Source organism: Rhynchophorus ferrugineus, unplaced genomic scaffold (assembly GCF_030347505.1).
Source record: "Rhynchophorus ferrugineus isolate W39M unplaced genomic scaffold, kcgeb_rfMv2 rfM3, whole genome shotgun sequence".
Lineage (NCBI taxonomy): Eukaryota > Metazoa > Arthropoda > Insecta > Coleoptera > Curculionidae > Rhynchophorus > Rhynchophorus ferrugineus.
Window position 1 is genome coordinate 50,710,175 of NW_027472582.1, and position 21,206 is coordinate 50,731,380.

The 21,206-nt window shown below is 32.8% G+C and overlaps 1 protein-coding gene across 2 annotated transcripts in view; it reads left to right on the forward strand.

The window, feature by feature from the left end:
- The window catches only part of LOC143193247 (uncharacterized), a 327,672-nt gene that overhangs the window by 194,044 nt on the left and 112,422 nt on the right, over positions 1-21,206 (forward strand). For both annotated transcript variants that reach the window (XM_076399328.1, XM_076399327.1), the window contains exon 3: positions 5,773-5,908. In XM_076399328.1, coding sequence (XP_076255443.1) covers positions 5,773-5,908 — 136 coding nt within the window. The remainder of the gene's footprint in view (positions 1-5,772; positions 5,909-21,206) is intronic.

A 21,206-nucleotide genomic window follows, 5' to 3' on the forward strand; every position in this document is an offset into this window, starting at 1 on the left:
CTACCAATCTCTTCTCCTGAAATCCGATCCAATTCCGAAAATTAACACACCAGAACACCTCGAGGAAGCCGTACTCAAGCTAACTCGCGATATTCAGTCTGCTCACGAATCTGCCACAGTCAAAATTTCATCACAACCCCAGCCGTGGAAAAACAACCTTCCCGCTTCTCTTAAACGTGAAATTCGCATCAAAAACGGTTTATGCAGATTAGCTCGATTCACCCTTGATGCTGCAGACAAAAGGGAGGCGAACAGAGCATGCAAGAGGGTAAGGGCGGCCGTCTCGACTTGGCGAGCAATGAAATGGAACTCATTTCTCGCGGACCAAAGGCTGGATGGCCCCCCTTCCTTCTGGCGTGTCTCCAAATGCCTCGTGGGGAAGACGCACAATGTCATCCCTCCCCTGAAGTCAGCGGTTACAGGAAATTTCGCAGTCACTGACCAAGAAAATGTCGAGCTCCTTGCAGAGACCTACGAAGCTCAAATGAAATGCCTCCCACCCGCACAGAACACTAAAACTAAAGACATTGACATTGTCATCAACGAATCCAACTCCGTCAAAAGACCAGTAACCCCCGCCTTTCTTCTCAACCATTTTGTGTCTCCAAAGTTTCTACAGACTATGATCGGCAAACTTCAAACCAAAAAATCTCCAGGTTTCGATGGAATATCGATTACCCAGTTAAAAAAGCTCCCGCATAAGCAGCTCACAGAACTGGCAAACATCATTAACTCCATCATGAGACTGCAACACTTCCCGGCGTCTTGGAAACACGCACATATAGCGGTTATACCCAAGAAAGGAGCAAAATCATCTCCATCTGGTTACAGGCCTATCAGCCTTCTCAGCGCCATTTCGAAGCTTGCCGAGAGGGCAATACTCTACGCTCTCAACTCTTTCACAAAGGAAAACAACATCATTCCAGATGAACAATTCGGCTTTCGCGCTCACCACTCATCCGTCCATCAAGCTTCCCGTCTGGCTGCACACATCCATCATGCCCTTGGCCAAAGTAAAAAGCTTGGAGCAGTTCTTCTGGACCTAACCAAAGCCTTCGACAAGGTCTGGCACGACGGATTGTTCGCAAAGTGCGTGCGGCTAGGCCTCCCAGAAGACCTAACCGCTCTCATCAAGTCCTATCTCTCGGACAAATCTTTCCAGGTCAAGATCAGGGCGTCACTTTCCAGTCGTAAACAAATCGATGCTGGCGTACCTCAAGGTTCCCCGCTGGTCCCAGCCTTATTTAATCTCTTTATTTCAGATATGCCGAGAAAAGAGCATATTGACGTCGCCTTTTACGCTGATGACACTGCTTTCTTCACGGCCGCCAGGTTCGAAGTTACAATTCATGAACGTTTACAGAAGCAGCTCGATCATGCGGTCAAGTGGTTCAAATTCTGGAGGTTGCAAATCAACCCCCTGAAAACCCAGGCCATCATTATCCACAAGAAGTGTTACGCTCTGCGCGTCTCGCAACTTAAGATCGACACCGCAATAATTCCATGGCTGGATAACGTCACGTACCTAGGTCTTCACTTCGACCGGCGGTTCGGTTGGCATTCCCAAATCCAGAAAGCAATCCAAAAAGGTTCGGGGATAGCAAACCTGCTATCTCCTCTGATCTGCCCTTCTAGCAGACTTCCAATCTCCATCAAATGCTTATTTTACAAGATGTTAATTCGGTTCGTACTCCTCTACGGATCTAATGTCTACTTCAAGTTTGTTACACCCAACCAGGTCAAACGGCTTCAAATTTTCCAAAATAAGCTCCTCAGGAGAATATTAAACGCTCCATGGTTTTTCAGAAATAATCAAATTCATAGGAAAACTGACACTCCAGAAATCAAGCACTTCATATCTCAATCATTCCACAAACAACAACTCAGCTCAAGTTCTTCTGAAAACGCGCTTGTTCGCGAGCTGGTCGACATGCTGGGAGCTTAGCACCGCGTCACCGCTAAGCTCTCCCCCTTTTCCAGGCTGAAACGACCTCATCCGTCGCTACAGTCATAACTTTTGCCCCCCTACAACAGTACCCAGTTGTGTGTTAACTCAGGTTCGCGAATCAATAGAATCGCCGGGCCCTCGTGCCCAATAACGGCTGCCCGATCAGCGGGTGCCATATCCCCAAATTTAATGCAGTAGCAGTAGTGATCCACAGGGGTCAACTGTGAGGCGGTTTCGGTTTAGTGTATTGGTAAGCCCAGAGGCAGTCCCACATAACCCGGTCGAACTTGTCACTCCAGGGCAAGTCTCCGCGACCAGGTATGCGTCATGCATTCCACCACCTGGTTTTTTGGCCAGAACAAAAAAATAATTAATACCACCTAAACAATGTTCTTCGATTAATTATCGATCCTTTTCGTTTCGTAATCAACACTATGACCTACAAAATCAAATGCATCCAAGGTATACAAGATTTCGCAGTAATGTTAGTCATCCATAAATATAAGTTTGCTTGGAAGAACAAAATGAAACTACTAGCAATGGATCACACATCCACCAATATGTGTTTTAGCAACTTATTTAATAAGTTATTAGTTTTAACTAAACTAGATAAGTGAACCAATTCAAGGTTATTCTTTTTATATAGACACACTATTCCTCAAAAAACTTTCAGTCCTCTTATAATAATAACTAATTTATATTTTATTTCATTAGAATGAAATTATAATTTGTGTATTTTTTGCTTGACTATTTAACCGTTTTCATAGCATCATTTTAATTACGGATTATCTTTAATGTAACTCAAATATAATGCTGTTAGTGTATAATAGAAAATAGCAGCGATGGGGAAGGGTTTGTCTGACCGGCTTAGGCGGCGGAAAGGGGGTAAATGGAATCAGAGGGGGAAGGGATATTAAAATATTCTCACCCAATTTGGTAACGCCCCTTAAGTTAATGGAAAACGTAAATTTAATCGTCGGGGTTAATAGATTATATGGTTCGTCAAATAAAACGTTCATATTGGATTGCCTTCCTGAGTAATTCGCCGCATCCTTCGAATAAAATTACACTAATTGTATTTATTTTCAAATTGTGAATTTTCAGTCGTATTTTAGGATTGAAAATAATATCTTAAAACCAGCAAACAATAAATAAATGTGGTCTCTCTTGACAAATTATAATTAAATTATACATTTTTCTTTCAATTAAATAATAGGCTGCATTGCACATGGTTTTAAACTTCCTATCGTTTCAGCCTTAAGTAATAATATTTTAAAATATAAAATATTATTAGTTTCCATGAACACTACATAAGGAAAATTGGAAAATTTTTGTTTTATTAGAATTTTTACGAAAAAATAAGTTTATGTACTTCTCGATATACGATAAGAAAATTATTAATTAAATAAGTTTCTTGTTCTAACCAAACATATTAAACAGACCACTTAGAAATAATAGTCATGCTTATTAGTACTTTATAGAACCTTTTAATATTAGTATGGTTAATTATGGTATATTAATATGGTTAATGGGCAAGATGTGTTCATAAAGTTGCACTACATTACATGTCTCTGTAAGCTCTATATGATTGTAATATCACTGCTATTAATATAATGGTTTAATATAAAATAGATTGATGATTATATATGATTATATATAAAGAAATTCAAATATTATATCTATGTTTATAGATGAATTTAAAAAAAATCGGTATTTTTTACATCTAGCAATACCGTTTGAAACAAGCCGTATCTTAATACGTCTGAAAACTAGCTGATCATTGCACATTCCAGACATAGAGGTATCTCCATTTAATGAACAATAGAGTAGCCAAGCAAATTATTTCACTTTCAGTCGAGATAATATTTATCTATTTACATTTAGTTCTTGATTCTTTCCTTGCTGTGTTTCTTTGTCAAGTCATTTTGATATAACTCTATTTCTCACAAGTTTCTTCTGTTGCTACCATCTGCAAAACAGTAAGTGTTGATTGTCTCTAACGCATATATCTATACAAACAAATTTTTCATACTCTACAGTACGATTTTGACTTTTAATTGTTTCCACATTCATCACTCTGTACTGATAAATAGTGGATCATAATCATATATCCTGGAGGTTTCATTTAGTCCCTGTCTTTCTGAATCACTATTCAAGTCACTAACTAAACTATTCATCTAAGGCTTGTTCACGATTGCGACATTTGTCATTCTTTTCTTTTATGTATCTCATCTATTTCTTCCTAACTGAATATGTTACTGTAAACAAGGCTTATTTCGAGATATACAAACATTTCTTGTTTGTATATCCTTTTCGACCTGTTATTCTGTCTATTGTGGTATGTCAATGTAACATATGGGGGGAAAACACAATACTCGTGTTTATATCGTTAAGCCATGCGATCTAATGTGAATCCTTTTCCAAGTCTAATTTTAAAAAAATAAATTACATAAAGCGTAATTAAAAGCTAATTTTCAAGGCAGAGCAAAGACATTTTTTTCGAAAAAAAAAACACTAGCTGGGTTCCCGGAGTAAATTTATTCCTGTTTCCAGCATGAAGTGCAATGAATTATTAAAATATATTATGATTAATAAACTCTAATCATATGTTATTGTCACTTATTTTTATTATATGATTTTAAGAATTGTATTCTTTCAAAATACATATCTGGAAATTTCCACTAACCTATTCGTAGGTTATGTTTACACTTTGTGTGTGAAGGGATAATTTACATCACTCAAAAGCTGTATATTCTTAAGATTTAATGACTATTTTCCACAACTGTTTTCTCCGGAATAATTAATAGTATTGAATATATAAATCTATAGTGAAATAATAATATCTATAGTGAAAGAACTACTCATTGGTTTTATACATTTAATAAATTTGAGCTCAAACAGAGCTAAAAATCAGTACTTAATGCATTTTATTGGCAATAGGCCATTATTTGATTCCTGATCGAAGCATAACATGTTAATGGCATAGATGAAGAGGCATTTTAAAGAAAAATATATTTCGTTAACACCTCATACTTTCTTTTGTTCCTTTTAATTGCTGACTTAGTCTTAATGAAAAAATATTATATAAATTTAATATAATATAGCATAATAACATTGCATAAAATATTATAATATATTTTTACAGTAACTTGTCTCACCATAATTTCCTTCCTAAAAAACAATCATTTTATAATAATTTGTATAAATGGATGTAAATGACTTTTGTGCTGGATACAGTCGGACAGTTCTGTTGCTTGAGTTTGAGTTCTTAAATACGCAGTGTTTCCATTTAACAGAGTTTCTAAATGCAAGCGACTACATAATAGTGTGTTAGTTACAATTTATTTATTTAGTGGTTTTTAAACCAATAATTAATGTGATCAAATGAAACTAAAAATTAAAAACTCTAAATAAATAGAAAATATTTAAAAAGTCATAATTGTTACGTATATGAAAGCGACCTAATATTACATCGAAACCCATGGCCTTACATGGATGTTTATAATTTGCATAGCCAATAAGAACAGTAACTTTAAACAAAACTAAAATATATCAAAAACAAACTGATTTCCATTACTTTTCCATGTTATTCGATATACATAACAGCCTCATAAGAACAGATGAAAAACAAAAAAGTCATTATTGAACCTAAATCTCTGATGGGTCGAACTTTTATTCTGTATATCTCTACCCTCGCCGATTTTCTTTATTGGATGTTTTCTGTCTTTTGACGAATTTTTCAACATGAGGTCGTAAAACTCGGTTTTATTTCCTACTAATGCCGGCCGTTTCGTCGAATTTATTTCTTGTTATTTGTTTTCCAGGAGAGCCAGTCGAACGAGCACCAAGTGGTGTTACGGAAAATCGGCTTTAACTTGTCAGGAAACTTCAGCTGCGAAGTGACCACCGATGAGCCATCTTTCGCCGCAGTAACAGTAATTAAGGACATGCTGGTCGTTGGTAAGTAACTAGATTAATCTTTCGAACTTTCGACTGCTCCAGTTTGACGTGAACCTACGGTCACTTGATGAAATATTTAGAAATTATTATCTTAATATTCAAAAGTTACTTTAAACTGCAATTGTTTTAGATTGCAGTAACCGTAATACACAAATAGTATTCCAGCATAATATATTGTATTAATTATTATATATAAATTATAGAATATTTTACACTATAGGTTAAATATTATAGGATGTTTCCATTTTAAAATGGTTTACCTGGTTATGCTGTCATTATATCAAATAGTGATGGAAACTGATATTTTAGCCCAAATATTTTAACGAGGGAATATATTGCTATTTGTAATACAGTAAAATTAAAAATATTATATCAGCTAAAAATATATATTTATCTCCTACCCATTCTCTATTTTTCTTTCTGAAGTATTTTAACAACCATTAATGAACTAAAAGCACGAATTCTCCTTTAAATGTATAACAAAGAACTAATTCAGTATACTATCATAATACTTCATGGGTTCGTTTGATGACATGATAAATAGTATCGATGCTCGCGCTTAAAATTTTTCACTATATTTGCGTTGTTATTGTGTTGAGATTAATATAAACGTTTTGGTATCTTTCTTTTTATTTGCAATTCACTATAATGGTATATTTATAGATTAGTGACGTGCTGCTGTATCATGTACATACATACGTATACGTACAACATTGTATTTTCCTAGGTACTGTTCTTATGGCACTTTATCTGGTTTAATGATGATAATGTAGATATCGTTTTGTAATCTATTGGAAACTAACAACAATGAAACAACTGGACCATTCGATTATGATTTTCCAGAAACACCCCAAAAGCTGCTACAAATTCTCTCCCCTCCTCCTACTCGATGTGGTTATATAGACAGTGTCTGCCAATTTGTTTGTCACAATGGCCCATAAAATATATTTTTCAGATTTTCATTCTGAACAATGTCACCTGATCAAACACAAAATTTCTGGAACCTTATCGCGGTCACCTACAGGGTTTAATTGTGGTTATAAATTATTTTCGAAAATATCCACAACATTTCATCAAAATCAATCCAACCGTTTAAAACTTTAATAATAATACATAAATAATTTTATAAGTGTTTCTTTAATAAAATTATTAGAACATTCTTAATATTGATTTGAGAGTTTCTATAGTGCTCATCTTTTTGTCTCTTTAATTTTTTTAAAGTCATTTACTTCTCCAATTTATTCTGATATTAATAATACATTTTAATTATTTACATATCACTTATTACATTATTAGTCATTATACTCACTAATTATGGGTGATATTTTATTATGTAAATTTGAAATATGTTTGTTTTATTAGCATGTGTAGTTCTTAATAATTTTTATTGCGCCTTTCTTCCTCTGCTAAATTCATGTATTCTTATAAAGCTATTGCTTAGGATTTATGGAAATTGTAAGCCCGCATGAAGGAAATATATCTATTCAGAATTTTGAGGTGATATTTGATGATTATGACTGTGTGCCTTAGATGACTGTGATGATTTTGACTCAATATTTCATAAAAGTACGACACTTTGAAGTTGATCTGACGATATTCCCGAAGATGACGTGAAATTCTAAATTGTTGGTTACGTTGGTCGCGTTTGCATATTATTAGTAGTCTGTTATATTCCTGGTTATATTAGTACCAACGCACAAGGACCGCCTCATAATTAAAGGTAGCCAATATTAGGTCGCAAATTGGGCTTCCCTTGAATAAGATTCAAGTGACTCAGTAACTTAAAGTTTTTGCAATATTCGTTTGGTCATATTTATATATGTTCAATTGGTCATATGTAAATCTTCTTGTTTGGTAAGTAGGTTTGAAAGAACCCATATTTAGATAAAAGGTTAAGTTTTGAGTGAATGGCCATAATTGACACGTAAAGCGACACTATTTGATACAGGGTTCACAGAATGGAAATTATCTGTATTGTGCACGTTTTGGACTATCATTGCTTCGTACTTTTTTGCAACACTAATGTGCTATTTTTGGAAAAATTGAAATATATGAGCGATATGTGATTCTAGCAGGGAGGTGCTATGCTATGCTCTACGTAAATTATTATTTGGAGCTATATCACTCAGTATATAGAGATAGTTTGAATTAAAGATTAAGTGATTTTATATCATTAAGCACCAGTCGATTTACAAGATTTTACTTATCATAACCCAGGCCGTGGTGCGATATTCAGAAAGATCTATGCGGCCAATTGAATATCAAACTTTTTGGATCCACACTACCGTGAGAAGCTATGGATGGAAATATTTATGGTGTTTTATTTTATAATGGTATATGTAGGCCTAATGAAAAGTAATATATAGTCAATTCAAAATAACAGTGACACGGGAAACATCGCAATGTTACCGCAGCTATTCTGTGTTTTAGTACATTTAAGCTCCGACATATAACAAAATTTCATTTAATATTACAATACATCAACTACATTTATTACCAAGAACTTAAAACTACAATTAATTTTAGAGCCACAATAATTTATAGGTTGTTTTGTTGAGGCAGTTGTTGTTTTATTATCTATACGTTAAACTTTTTTCCACACTGATATCGGTAGGGTTCCAGACGTGATTTTGTATCTAGTGGTATCCTCCGAAGGTTTTATGCACTTAATTAGCATTCGTATATCTGTAATTCGATTAATGTATTTTACTTTCATTAGAGAGCAAAATTATGTTTTACGCTTTGTTCTTGTTTCTGTCAATGCAATGTATCCTTGTAAAGTTACTATGTTATTACTATATTTCTCTTTAGTTTGTCCTGTTACTACCTGTATACATCTTTTTTGACAAAAATACATTTAATCACTGCATTCTCCTTAATGCATTTGCCATATATGCAAAATAGTCAATATTATTTCTCTACTTATACATGTTTACCAAACGTTCATGTATATTCTGAAGAACAACACACATGCTCATAAAGCTTTCACACTATAATACAATTCCCTACAATTATAGTATATTAATTTTATACTGACCTTTAGTGGTTTCCTCCTTCATCACCCTGTCTTGGTAATCGACACCAACATTCATAAGGTGTTATTCAATCACAGTCACTTTCAGAAATGCTAGTCAAGTTAATAACGAAGCTGTTTATCTCCAATCTATCAAAAACTTGCTAGAAATTCTACCATTTGTCAATTTCTTCTTCAATGTGTCTGATCGAGCTCATACAAATCGAAGGTGATGTTTTCGACAATGCCTTTTTCCATAAATCCAGACTTTGCATAATGCGTTGATACATTATGTTATGGCTAACGAAACCTAATCGATAGTTATTCCAACGTTTACCTTTTACGATGAAGCTTTGTTGTTTTTACACTATATTTATTATCATCTTGCCATGAGCAACCCAATGTGCCATTCTGAAATATTCATTTCTCTTTTGAATATTTGAATTGATATAATTTTTCCTTGATTTTGTTATATGTTTTTAAAACTTTTAAAAGTTCTTTCTTGTATTCTTTTAAAAGCAATCACTGAAAGTTCCATTAAAATCCTTCTTGTGTTATCTTTACACCACCTTCTACCGTTCTACATCTCTCAAATAGCTTTATGTCTTTAGGATCTTTGTGGATGCTACCCAGACTAAGAATTTTCTCTGAAATAATTGTATTAAATTATGTTTCGGTTGAAAAAACTGTTTACTGTTTTATACGTTTTCTATATTTGATCTCTGAAACACCAAGATTGAGTTTGATTCGTCACCTGTTTCGCATAAAAACGGTTTCTTTTTGGCGAATTTCAGGTTATATTGTTTTTTATTTTTTGAGATATTTTAGTGACCGTGTCTGTATTAATATACAGTTCAGCTGCAAGGCGCGATAAAACAACGTTTGTCGGTTTATAACCCGTCATTATAAAATGTTGAAGAATTTTCAGACGTTTGGCAAAGGTAGATCTTTTGCAGGCCCATTCCGTTACATGTTCGAAGTTCTCTAATAGCATTCTATTTCTTTTTAAATAGAATAAAATGACAAGGATAATATTGTCTGACTCTAAAACAAATTTACAACTTTAGACAGACGTATATTGACACTCGTGTCACTGCTATTTTGAATTGACTATAGTTAATACCTCATACACACCTACTTTAATTTCAATTTAACGCGTCCTTATTGAAAAACCCTCTACGTGATATCAAAAGCAGTATTACTTCAGTAGACACAAAATATTACTGTAGTGTATATGTCAAGCTATCAGCTAATATTTAAGCAAAAATATATAGGAATGTTAGTAATATTTTAATAAAATTTGTGCTATCTCAATTATTCATGCGGTTTAGTGAGCGTTCCAAGATTATTTTTACTTTGTTATAACTGTATAGTCACTATATCGATTAGTTGAGGTTTATTTGTGCATATGTTTATACGTCTAATTGTGGTATAGTAATAGATCTGCGGCGTGTATGACATTATAGATGTTGTTTATTTTCAGGCAACTAATTTGCTGCAAACTAAATCGGAATTTTACGTTGCAGATATATTATCTTTTATGATCAATTGCGGATTAGAGTAAATATATATTTCATTTTTGTGTCAAGCTATTCGTAATACTAAAATTTATTCGATAGATGGCATATTGGTATATCATATTTTAGCAGTTAACTTTAATTTAGACATATATATCTGATATATAGTCTATTCAAAACAGTAGTGACACGGGTGACCTGACAAAACTTCGAAATATAGGTGCAGTAATACTGAGTTTTAGTACATTTTGGCTCTGATGTATACCAAAATTTTAATATAAATAAAATATTGAAACCAAAATGATATGCATTATAATTTGTGATATTATATAATTTTTAATATCATAGTACTTCTAAAACATATATTATCGAAGAACAAAAAACTGCTATTAATTATACAGCCACTATAATTTATATGTTAGAGTTGTTTTATTATATATAAATTGAACTTTTTCCACAGTAGTATAGGTAGGATTCTAGTCGCGATTTTTTATATAATGGCATCCCCCAAAGGCCTAATCGACATAATTAACAATTGTATATTTGAATAATGTATTTTACTTTTATTAGAGAGCATATTTATATTTTACGCTTAGTTCTTATTTCTTTCGATGCAATGTATCCTTGTAAAGTTATTATGATATTACTATATTCCTCTTTAGTTTGTTTTGTTACTACTTGTATACATCTTTCTTGATAAAACTACATTTAATCACTGCATTCTCCTTAATGCATTTGCCATATATTTAAAGCGGTTAGTATTATTTTTCACCTCATACATGTTAACCGAATGTAAAAACATATTTAAATGGGCTATAGATTGAAAAATGCAGCTTAATAGTACCCAAATTGTCCATGTTAATTTTGCGTTGCGGCGAAATGACAAAAACCTAATTACTTCGCTCGACGGATTCGCGATTCCTCAATCAGAATCAGCTAAATGCCTCGGAATATACTTAGATGGTAGGTTAAACAGGAAACATTGTATTAGACAAAGAGCAGAGCAGATTAGACTCACAGTCAAGCAACTGTACTGGTTGGTCAGGAGATACTCTCAACTTAACCTAAAATCAAAGAGATTGTTTTATCAGTTAATTATAAACCAACTTGGACCTATGGGATGCAAACATGGGGTTGGACTAAGATATCAAACCAACTAGTAACCAAATGCACCCAAAACAAAATTCTACACTTACCAGTGCTTATCTTAACTTAACCAGTGAAAAGATAAAATAAGTGATCCAAGATTTAGCCTTAAAACATGAAAAATGGTTCCTTAATCACAGCAAAGTGGAAACAATACAGCTACTGGACAAAACGCAGTAAATCAGAAGATTGAAGCGAATCAAACCACACGGATTTGTTTAGTTTATAACTTTAGCTTAAGTGGATGGATTTTAATTTATTTTGGGATATTTTATAATTAGCACTAGTGCATACTGACGTATTAATCCCGTACTCGCCTTGCTTTTGTATTAGTGTAAATACAACAGTAGTAGTAGATTAATTGTAAATTAAGATTGTACTAAGCATATCTAATGCAAGATGTAATTAATAGAAAAATATTATAGGCGGTTTAAATTTAATGGAGCAGTTACTGTAGATGATGTAAAAGACGCAAAGTCAGGCTCTTTCCTTACAACCCTCGGTCGTATGTTGCAAATCTTGTGAATAGTACCCTGTTGTAGCTGGAATGGTAAGTTCTGCAGCGTGATTACATCACATGGCACCTTCTGAAAATGGCTCGTTGCTAAACTAACCTCGTTTTCAACTATTATATTACTACCGACTGAAAATTCTAGATAATTATTAAAAATATTTATTATTTAATCATGGATTCTTAGTACGAAATCATTTTATTAACTAATTTATATCTACTCGTATATATTTCGCGCTGTAAGCTATATTACTGTCAGCAATATGTGAGTAAAAGTCAGTATGAGTAAAATACAAAAACCTTTGTGTCTATAACAAGCCAATTGAAAAGTCTCCAGCTTGACACATAAATGGCGCTATTAGAATTAAATCCATATGTTTTTTAGTTAGCCCTAACCCTCAAAAGATGCCTGTAAACATTTGACAGCTCTCGGATCATTAGTTTGCGAATTATATTATTTTGAGTGAAGCAACTTTTGTTATTGTGAAAAAAAATGGATAAAAAGGAATTTAGTGTGATGATAAAATATTGCTTTTTGAAGGGAAAAAATATAGTTGAAGCAAGATCTTTGACCAAAACCAACGACGAGTTGATGATTCGGAGCAGTGTTTGAAAATGATCAAGCGTAATAAACCCCAGTTTTTGCATCGATATGTGACCATGGATCAAACATGGCTCCATCGTTTCAGTCTGAAGTTCAATCGACAGTCATCCGAGTGGACTGCACACGATGAACCCGCTCCAAAGCTTGGGAAAACTCAACAGTCGGCTGGCAAGGTTATGGCGTCTGTGTTTTGGGATACGCATGGAATAATTTTCATTGACTACCTCGAAAAAGGAAGGACTGTCAACAGCGACTATTACATAGCGTTATTTGGCCTTTTGAAGGACGAAATCGCCGAAAAACGGCCGCATTTGAAGAAAATGAAAGCGCTGCTTCACCAAAACAATGCACCGTGTCACAGGTGAATGTGACTGAGTCACAAATCACAATGAACTGCTTCATCATCCACCGTATTTTCCAGATCTGGCCCCCTGCGACTATTTCCTGTTCTCAGATCTCAAAAGAAATTTTCGTCGAATAAAGAGGTGATCGCCGAAACTGAAGTCTATTTTGAAGCAAATGACAAATCGTACTACAAAAATGGTATCCAAAAGTCGGAGGGCCATTATAATCAGTATACCACCCTTGAAGAGAATTATGTTGAACAAAAAAAAACGAATTTTGCCAAAAAAATGTGTTTTACTATGGTAGGCCGGGAACTTTTCAATTGACCTGTTATCTGCAAAAGAAACAGGATGGGTATAATATTTAGACTTGTCACTCATTTAAAACGACAAAACAATTTTTGTTCGTTCGTTGGATTTTGACAGTAGGTTTATGGTTATTCTCACTTGAAATTGTCCTGAAACTTTGGAGGAAAAATATTCCACAGAGAAACTATACCACATAAACAGTTTTATTGCATTCTGGACATAGCGCAAGTTTATTTTGCCAAATTCGTATTGCCCTGGAACGGATATGCCAGTGGATTTATATTCGCCGACGAAGAAACTTTCGAAAACATTTTTACAATTTTATTAGCATTTGATATTATATTGGCATAAGTGAAGCTGTTTTAAATTCCATTGTATTTCCATTTATTTCGAAAATGTTACTTAGCGGCACAAATTTGTTTCATTATTTTTAATAAAAAGTAAAAATATTTTCGTTATAAATAATTTTAATTTGAGTTTGGATATATGCTTACAAACATACGATTAAAAATAAATAACAACTGGACAAATGTTTGTTTCTTTGTCTTTTTTTAAACATCATCGAATACAAATACAGTTTATTTTTTCTCTTCTTTGCGTAAATCAATGCGGAAGAACAAGTTTATTTATTTTAATAATTAATGAAATATATAGAAAAATATAAGAAGAAATGTATTAAGAAAATTATGGGTAAAAAATAACTAATAGTTGAATTATAAATTATGAATTGGTAGGTACTTAAATATAAGTTTACGTAATACGTATAGAATTATGAAATTAGTGAGGATTAACTTACTAAATTGGATGCCTGTATAAAACATTTTTAACTCCATCCTATGTTCATGAAGCCATAACTCTAAAGCCGGGATGAGATCGTGTTAAGTGAATATATAAAATTATTATATCTTTAGGTATATAATTCTTCTGTCTGTGGGTATGTAAGTAAACTCCTTCTAAATGCATGAACCGATTTTAATTAAATTTTTGTGCGTTTTTATGTAAGAATAAATTGCGATGTGTTTAAATCCAAAGTTGAATCGGCCGATCTTTGCTGCGCATCAGGAAGAGTTTTACTTTCATTATTGTATTCAAAAAAACATTATTAGCTGAAGCCACTTCTCAATCGAAATTGTTTTTGCGTAAAAGTTGCGAGTTGGCTTCTTCCTTCCAAATAATATAATTTTGTCCAAATAATAATAGATTTCACTCTATGTGTCTATTAATCAGTTCGTATGGTAGTTTGCGTTTAAGCCTACGTAACTTCACTGTCATCGCGCATATTTAACTGTTTGGCGAGTGCATTGGGATGCACAAATAGTCTTTCAGAGTACCTTGCCCTAGTACTTCGAATCACACTCGTTATGGGTTCTATGGTGACATCGCGTTGAATCAGTTTGTTGGAGACGTAATATGGAGCATCGAAGATGACTCGCAACACTTTATTCTGGAACCTCTGGAGGATATATATGTTAGATTGGCTAGTAGTACCACACAGTTCAATACCATAGGTCCAGATGGGCCTAAGTATTGACTAATACAGCAAAACCTTGTTATCTAATGTTAATTTAGGTTTACGCCCTATCAGCCAATACATTTGGTTTAGTTTAAGATCAAGTTGTTTGCGTTTTGTCACTATATGTTTTTTCGAAGTCAGACGTCGATCAAAATGCATTCCCAGGTATTTAACATTGTCTGCTTGCGGAAGTTCATGATTATTCAATTTTACTGAGGAACATGTTCTTCTGCAAAGGGTGAATGTCATATGGGCAGATTTTGTCTCATTTTCATGAGTTTTTTTGTGGCTGATATTGGATCCTCGTGTGATGATAAAATGCTGTATCGTCAGCATATGTTGCAACAGTAGTGTTTCTTGAGGTAGGTAGGTCAGCTGTATACATGACTTATAACAATGGGCCGAGAAGATTGTCCTGCCCACACAACACCCGAAAATATGGGCTGTAGGTCAGTGTATTCGTCACCCTGTTTGACAATAAATATATTAGAATGAAAAACATAATTTTTTTATTTTTATTCCCTAAATGTTGTTTTATAAATAGGTGTAGGCAAGAAATTATGTTTGTCACATGCGCATATCTTGATTTGATTGATACAATAACACTATGATATACTAACAAAAAAATTGATAGGCGTCAAGTATATTAATATTTTTTTACATATATTTTCATCCCAGTACAATTTATTTAAGAAATATATATTTTTGGTTTTAAAACTGTTGAACAGTATAACGTCTGTCGGGTTTGCTAGTATTATTATAATGTAATATAAATTATATACCGATAGTATATGGTTGAGTAACAAAGAAATTAGAAAATGCAGGCGGTATATTTATTGTGTTATTTTTCACAAATGTTTCTAAAGAGTGACTACGAATTTCATACCACAAACATCAGTATAAATATCACGGAGAAATTTAGGTTATGGCAGTAAAGTAATGCACATGGATTTTAGTCACGTCAACTCCTTGAATTTTTGAGTGATTGGGCCCTGAGCTTAACGTGGGCTACACCTTAGTAAGCCTACCGATTAATTGCTGTCCGACTGGGCATCCAGTCTTAACAATCCTAGTTACAGTACTAACTGGGACGGTTATTCCTTGTTGAATTTAAATATGTCCTGTGGTATTCGAACCATAGCAGGATAGTCTAGTCGCAATGACCGCAGCGGCAACATATTGTAGTGTACATTTTAATGTATACGATTCGGCGTTACCCTATTGTTGGTGATTTATTATACTAAATTTTGTTCTAACTTTTTAGTATAGCATCTCATGAAATGCTATTGTTATTAATTGAAATCAAAAAACACTCATGGCTCTTTTTCAAGTGAATTGCTATATATGGTTACACACGTTCCGATAATATAAGATATCGTGCTTTTAGCTTGTTGCTTAACCATTTAACCAAGCTAGTGTCAGGAAAACATTTTTCATGTCACTTTAAAAATTATTAAAATGGTTTGAGCCACTTGTCAACAATTGCTCGCAATAATTAACTGCAACTACAAATCAGAATAAATTATAGTTCAAATAATATGAACGGTGTACTAGGGTTAAGGAGGTATTGTTAGTATATGACTGAAATATGATGACAAATCGGCTTTTATGAAGACCTTTTACACATTCAAAAAATCGTAGCGGAAAAACGAATTAAAGTAATCTTTTGTATAGCCTTGATACCTGCATATGTTCTTATCTCAAAAATTGCATGCGTGCAAAAGAATACTCATCAATGGCAGAGGTAAATCAGTAGAATGTAGCAAATGAAAGTTACAAAATTACTTTTTTCTTTACGAGAAAATGTCATAAATAACTTCGTATGTGTATGCTCTTACTGTATTTACTAAAACTTTGAGTATAGGCTTCCCTAGTATTTGTTTACGATCTAATCTAGCCATGAACGGCCATTTTGAAACATTTCATTTCCTTCCGGATGTAACCCTTGCTCAGCTAAGTCCAGCTTAATTTTATGTCGTGTCTAATGCTAATGCTCTTAATCTTTTTGAATTGTAGGCTTTAGAGGAATTTGCTTTTCTATTCCTTTATTATTCCCTCAACTGCATGATTTTAATATTATATTATATTTATTTATTTCTATTGTTATAGGACAATATACTTAGTAATAGATTCAATTAACAATTAAAACATATTACAAAGTGTAATTTACTATAGAGATATTAGGCTATTAAAATTCATTAAATATTATAATTTGAAATTTACTTACTGATAGAAAACTAGATTTTGGTATTAAATTTTTATGTTCTCTTGTGCTTTACAATTGACTGGTCTTTTGATTTAAATGTTGACTTTGATTAAAGACTTCTCTTAACGAATAAAGGTGATAATAATTTTCTGTGACCATTGTCTTCTTTGAACGGTTCTTCTGCTGCGACAGTCGTGGTTTCCCGCTATCACATGGATGGATAAAAAAATCTAAAATTTGACAAGGAATCATTCTAATCATATCAATAACTAAGCAAGGCCAGATTTCCTCTAGAATTGTTTTCAAGATATTCTCGAACTCTACAAATTCTCGCGGATTGTCATGTTTAAGTTTGCGTGATCTATTAATTTGAATATTTGGCAATGCAAGATATTGTTTTTCAACAAAATTTAATGAATTTTCTTAGCCATATTAGAAATTGTAAAAGTTAGTTTACTATTGGACAACTTGTACAGTAAGTGAATATTATTAATTACCGAGGCTATGGATTTAAAATTTGATAAGATATCCTAATAACCCACTATGATAACGATGAGAATAAGTTTTATCATGAACTCTACGAATTAACTTGACTGTCCGCTTCATCATGTTGTCGTTTCATGTAGTATTTTATTTTTGAGATATTTTTTATACTAATTATATTATTTGATCACGTAAACTTGTTCATAAAATAGTTACTAATAGAATAATATAGGAGTTACGAATAGAATATTGTGCCGAAAACACTGTTATCATCAAGTCTTACAAATACCTTTATAAAATAAATTAATGTGTACTCTAAATAATTACATTTATATTAAAGTTATACAGAAAGCCGGTAGAATTCTAATATACAAACGCAGAAACGAATGCATTTACATAAAACTAGAAACTTTGGTATACATTGAAATGAATTAATTCATATCATAACTTTAAGTATTACAACATAGAATTCTATACCGCCTATAATATTATTTGATGTACGTCTCGTCGAACATATAGCTTAAATTACCGACTTTAAACTTTATATATTTATGCTACAACAGTCGAAATTTCCTTAAATATAAATATAAATAATAAGCCTTGTTATGCGAGAATACTCATTCCTAATTAGTTCTTAATTGTTTAGCCGTTGAAATAGTTCTGGGGACGGAAGGATTCTCGGATAGAGCATTCGGAACGGCTCTGAAATGTTTTGAAACAAAACAACTCGAATGTGATGTCACGACATCAAACCATTTAAGATGTTGGGCCGGAATATCCCATTGTGAATTTTTACACAATTAATATTATTTAAGTTATGATAATATTAATTAACAACTTAGTGGGGCATTTTGAACAATGGTTTATAATGTCTTATAATAATTGTAAAATATACTCTATAATCATGACAGCCTAACATCATTTTATAAAAGGTGAAAGTTTTTACACCAAAGTACACGTTAGGACTATTTTCTGTTTTATAAATCAGAGTTTTCATAAATATTATGTACCTAACCTCAGATTTTAATTACAAGGCAATATAATAATTGTATATTACCGTCAAAAATAACTTATGGTCTCCAAGTCCGGTTAATCTCCTTTAGGTATACTACACAAACATAACAGAATTGGAGGTTGTAATTGCAATCCAGTTAAAATAATACAGGGTGTATATTCCAACTGGAGCTACAATATGGTAAATGCTTGGGTATATGCTTACCATTCTGGCATACACGAGGAATATTGAACTGATATTGGATAAAGCAAATTTTGAATAGATAAATAGTCATTGAAGTAGTTGCACATTCTGTAATATGTTCTTATCGTGTTGGTTATCACATGTTAAAGGAATGATGTTGCTTTAGCAAGGGACCGTGTGTCAACCAATAATGCTATATCGATTTGAGCAAGTGGTAATCAGAAGGCGCTATGTCATCTAGGTGTAGTACACTAGGTGCCGTAGAACTTCCTGTTTTAACTGTTACAGTGTACCCTTCACAACTTAGACTTGACGCTACGTTGTTGTTCTTACTAAATGTGTCGAAATATTTTATGGACATCCGCTTTTACTGTCAAGCGATTTTGAAATGGTTTGAAATAGAATGTTCATAAACTGGTGTGGAAGCCATTTGCCCTTCTTTTGGATCTTTCGAATCTCACCTAAAAGTCTAAATATTGTTTTGGGTAATAAGACTAGGCTTTGGTCCTACAAAATCTTGAAATTCAGTTTTTTCCTGTCAATACTGACAATGGGGGTATAACGAAGCAGCATCATACATTTCTGGAACTGTTTCATGGACATTGGTAGTAGATTTACTAAAATAAAATAACAAAAGCAATGAATAACTCATTGTTTAATGCTTCGCTTCTGTATATACGAGTAAACCAATAATGCTAAGTAGAAAACCTCTTTTATGTATATTTATTATTGTATCCAAATACATGTTGGAACCATTGATTTTATCTGGTAAAAATATATAATATTATATATACCAAATATTAGTGTCAATTTTCCAGCAAATCATTTTTCATAAAATGTAAGCCCATTAATACATATCAATCAGTATTGTTTACCTTAAAAAAACATTTTATCATTAGCTGCATTGGCGCTATCTTAATATTTTTAGCTATTTATTTTTACATATTTTTATAAAATTTTATGTCATTTACTGTATACTATATACTTGTTGGCTTTCCATCAAGGCTAACGGTTTGCCCAACATTTTATATAACTTTAATATTAAGTTAGTTAATATTAAGAGTTATCTGGAAACCTGAATGCATTCTGTTGGTTAGAAGTTATGTTATATTGACTTGATGCAAAAACAAAGGTCTAACTTTAGCTGTACTTGTAAAATAATACTATTATTTTAACACTGTAATAGTGTATATATAACTGATTGACGCAGAAGACTTTTGAAATTCCCTAATATTGACAGATTGAGTTACGCCATATATTTGAAATATTATATTCAGAATGTCACACCATTGAGAGATCAGTTCTAAAAAGATATAAGTGAATTTTAATGTATGATTATTATTTAACTTCTCTGTTTGGTGCCAAGGCAATATATTTCATATCTATAAGCCACTGTCTAGTCCATTTGCCAGGTTGTTTGTTGTATTCTTTAAGAAAAAGGGGTTTAAGACAGGTGATGTGGCATCTTTTATGTCTCACGTGCTGTTGTTCTCCAAATCCAATAAGAGTCAAAGTCAGAGTTAGAAGTCTCAGAGCTCGTCTGTATGTTGTCTTTGAAACATTATGCTATAATGTATTATTGTTGCTGTACTGTTCGTACACTGAGATTCAGATACATATATTTGTTCTTCGTGTCTTGAGTAATATCAAGTATATTGGTTAAAGCTTTACTCGGAAATATTTCCAATACTTCTATGTTGTTGTTATTTACTCTATCCCATAGTTGAGAGTCGTATGTCCAGATTGCTTTTATGCTATATATGTATCATCATTTTGCTCTTGTTGTTCACGTGGAGTGGGGGAAACAACTGTTAACCAATTCACGCTGCACAGCTTACTGTCAAGTTGTTTAGGCTTGGTTAAGATGTGCTTCTGCCAAGTTAACCTACCATCCATGCATGTACCTTATAATTGATTTGTTTAGAAGTACCTCCCTATTTTAGGATATTATATCCCAGCTGAGCCCTGATTTTGGCCTTGATATTTAACATGTTCTCCTTGGAGAAGTCATTATTCGGTATTTATATTTATAGGAAATACATGGTTATGTAGTGGTATCAAACTCTCTTTTATATTTAATATCATATTTTAAAAACTGAAAATATACATGCACAAGAAGACTATTTTAACAGCCAAATTTTACTCTGCGTTTATAATATATTTTCTTTATTAAGCCTCTTGAATAATTCCTGGATAATAAGCTTAAACTTAAAACTAAATCAATGAAGCAACGGTTTTGGTTATATATAGTAATTAAAACCCATTGATGCATTATAATTCCCATATTTTATAGTTCTTATATCATATCCTTTCTTAAAAAATATATTTATAACAGACAATAGTACAATACGTTCCGTTGTTGTTCACGAGTATCTGTTTGCATTACTAGTTTTCATCTCTTGATTTATTAAATTATATCGCCATTATAACCTTAATGATAAAAGTTCGTATTTC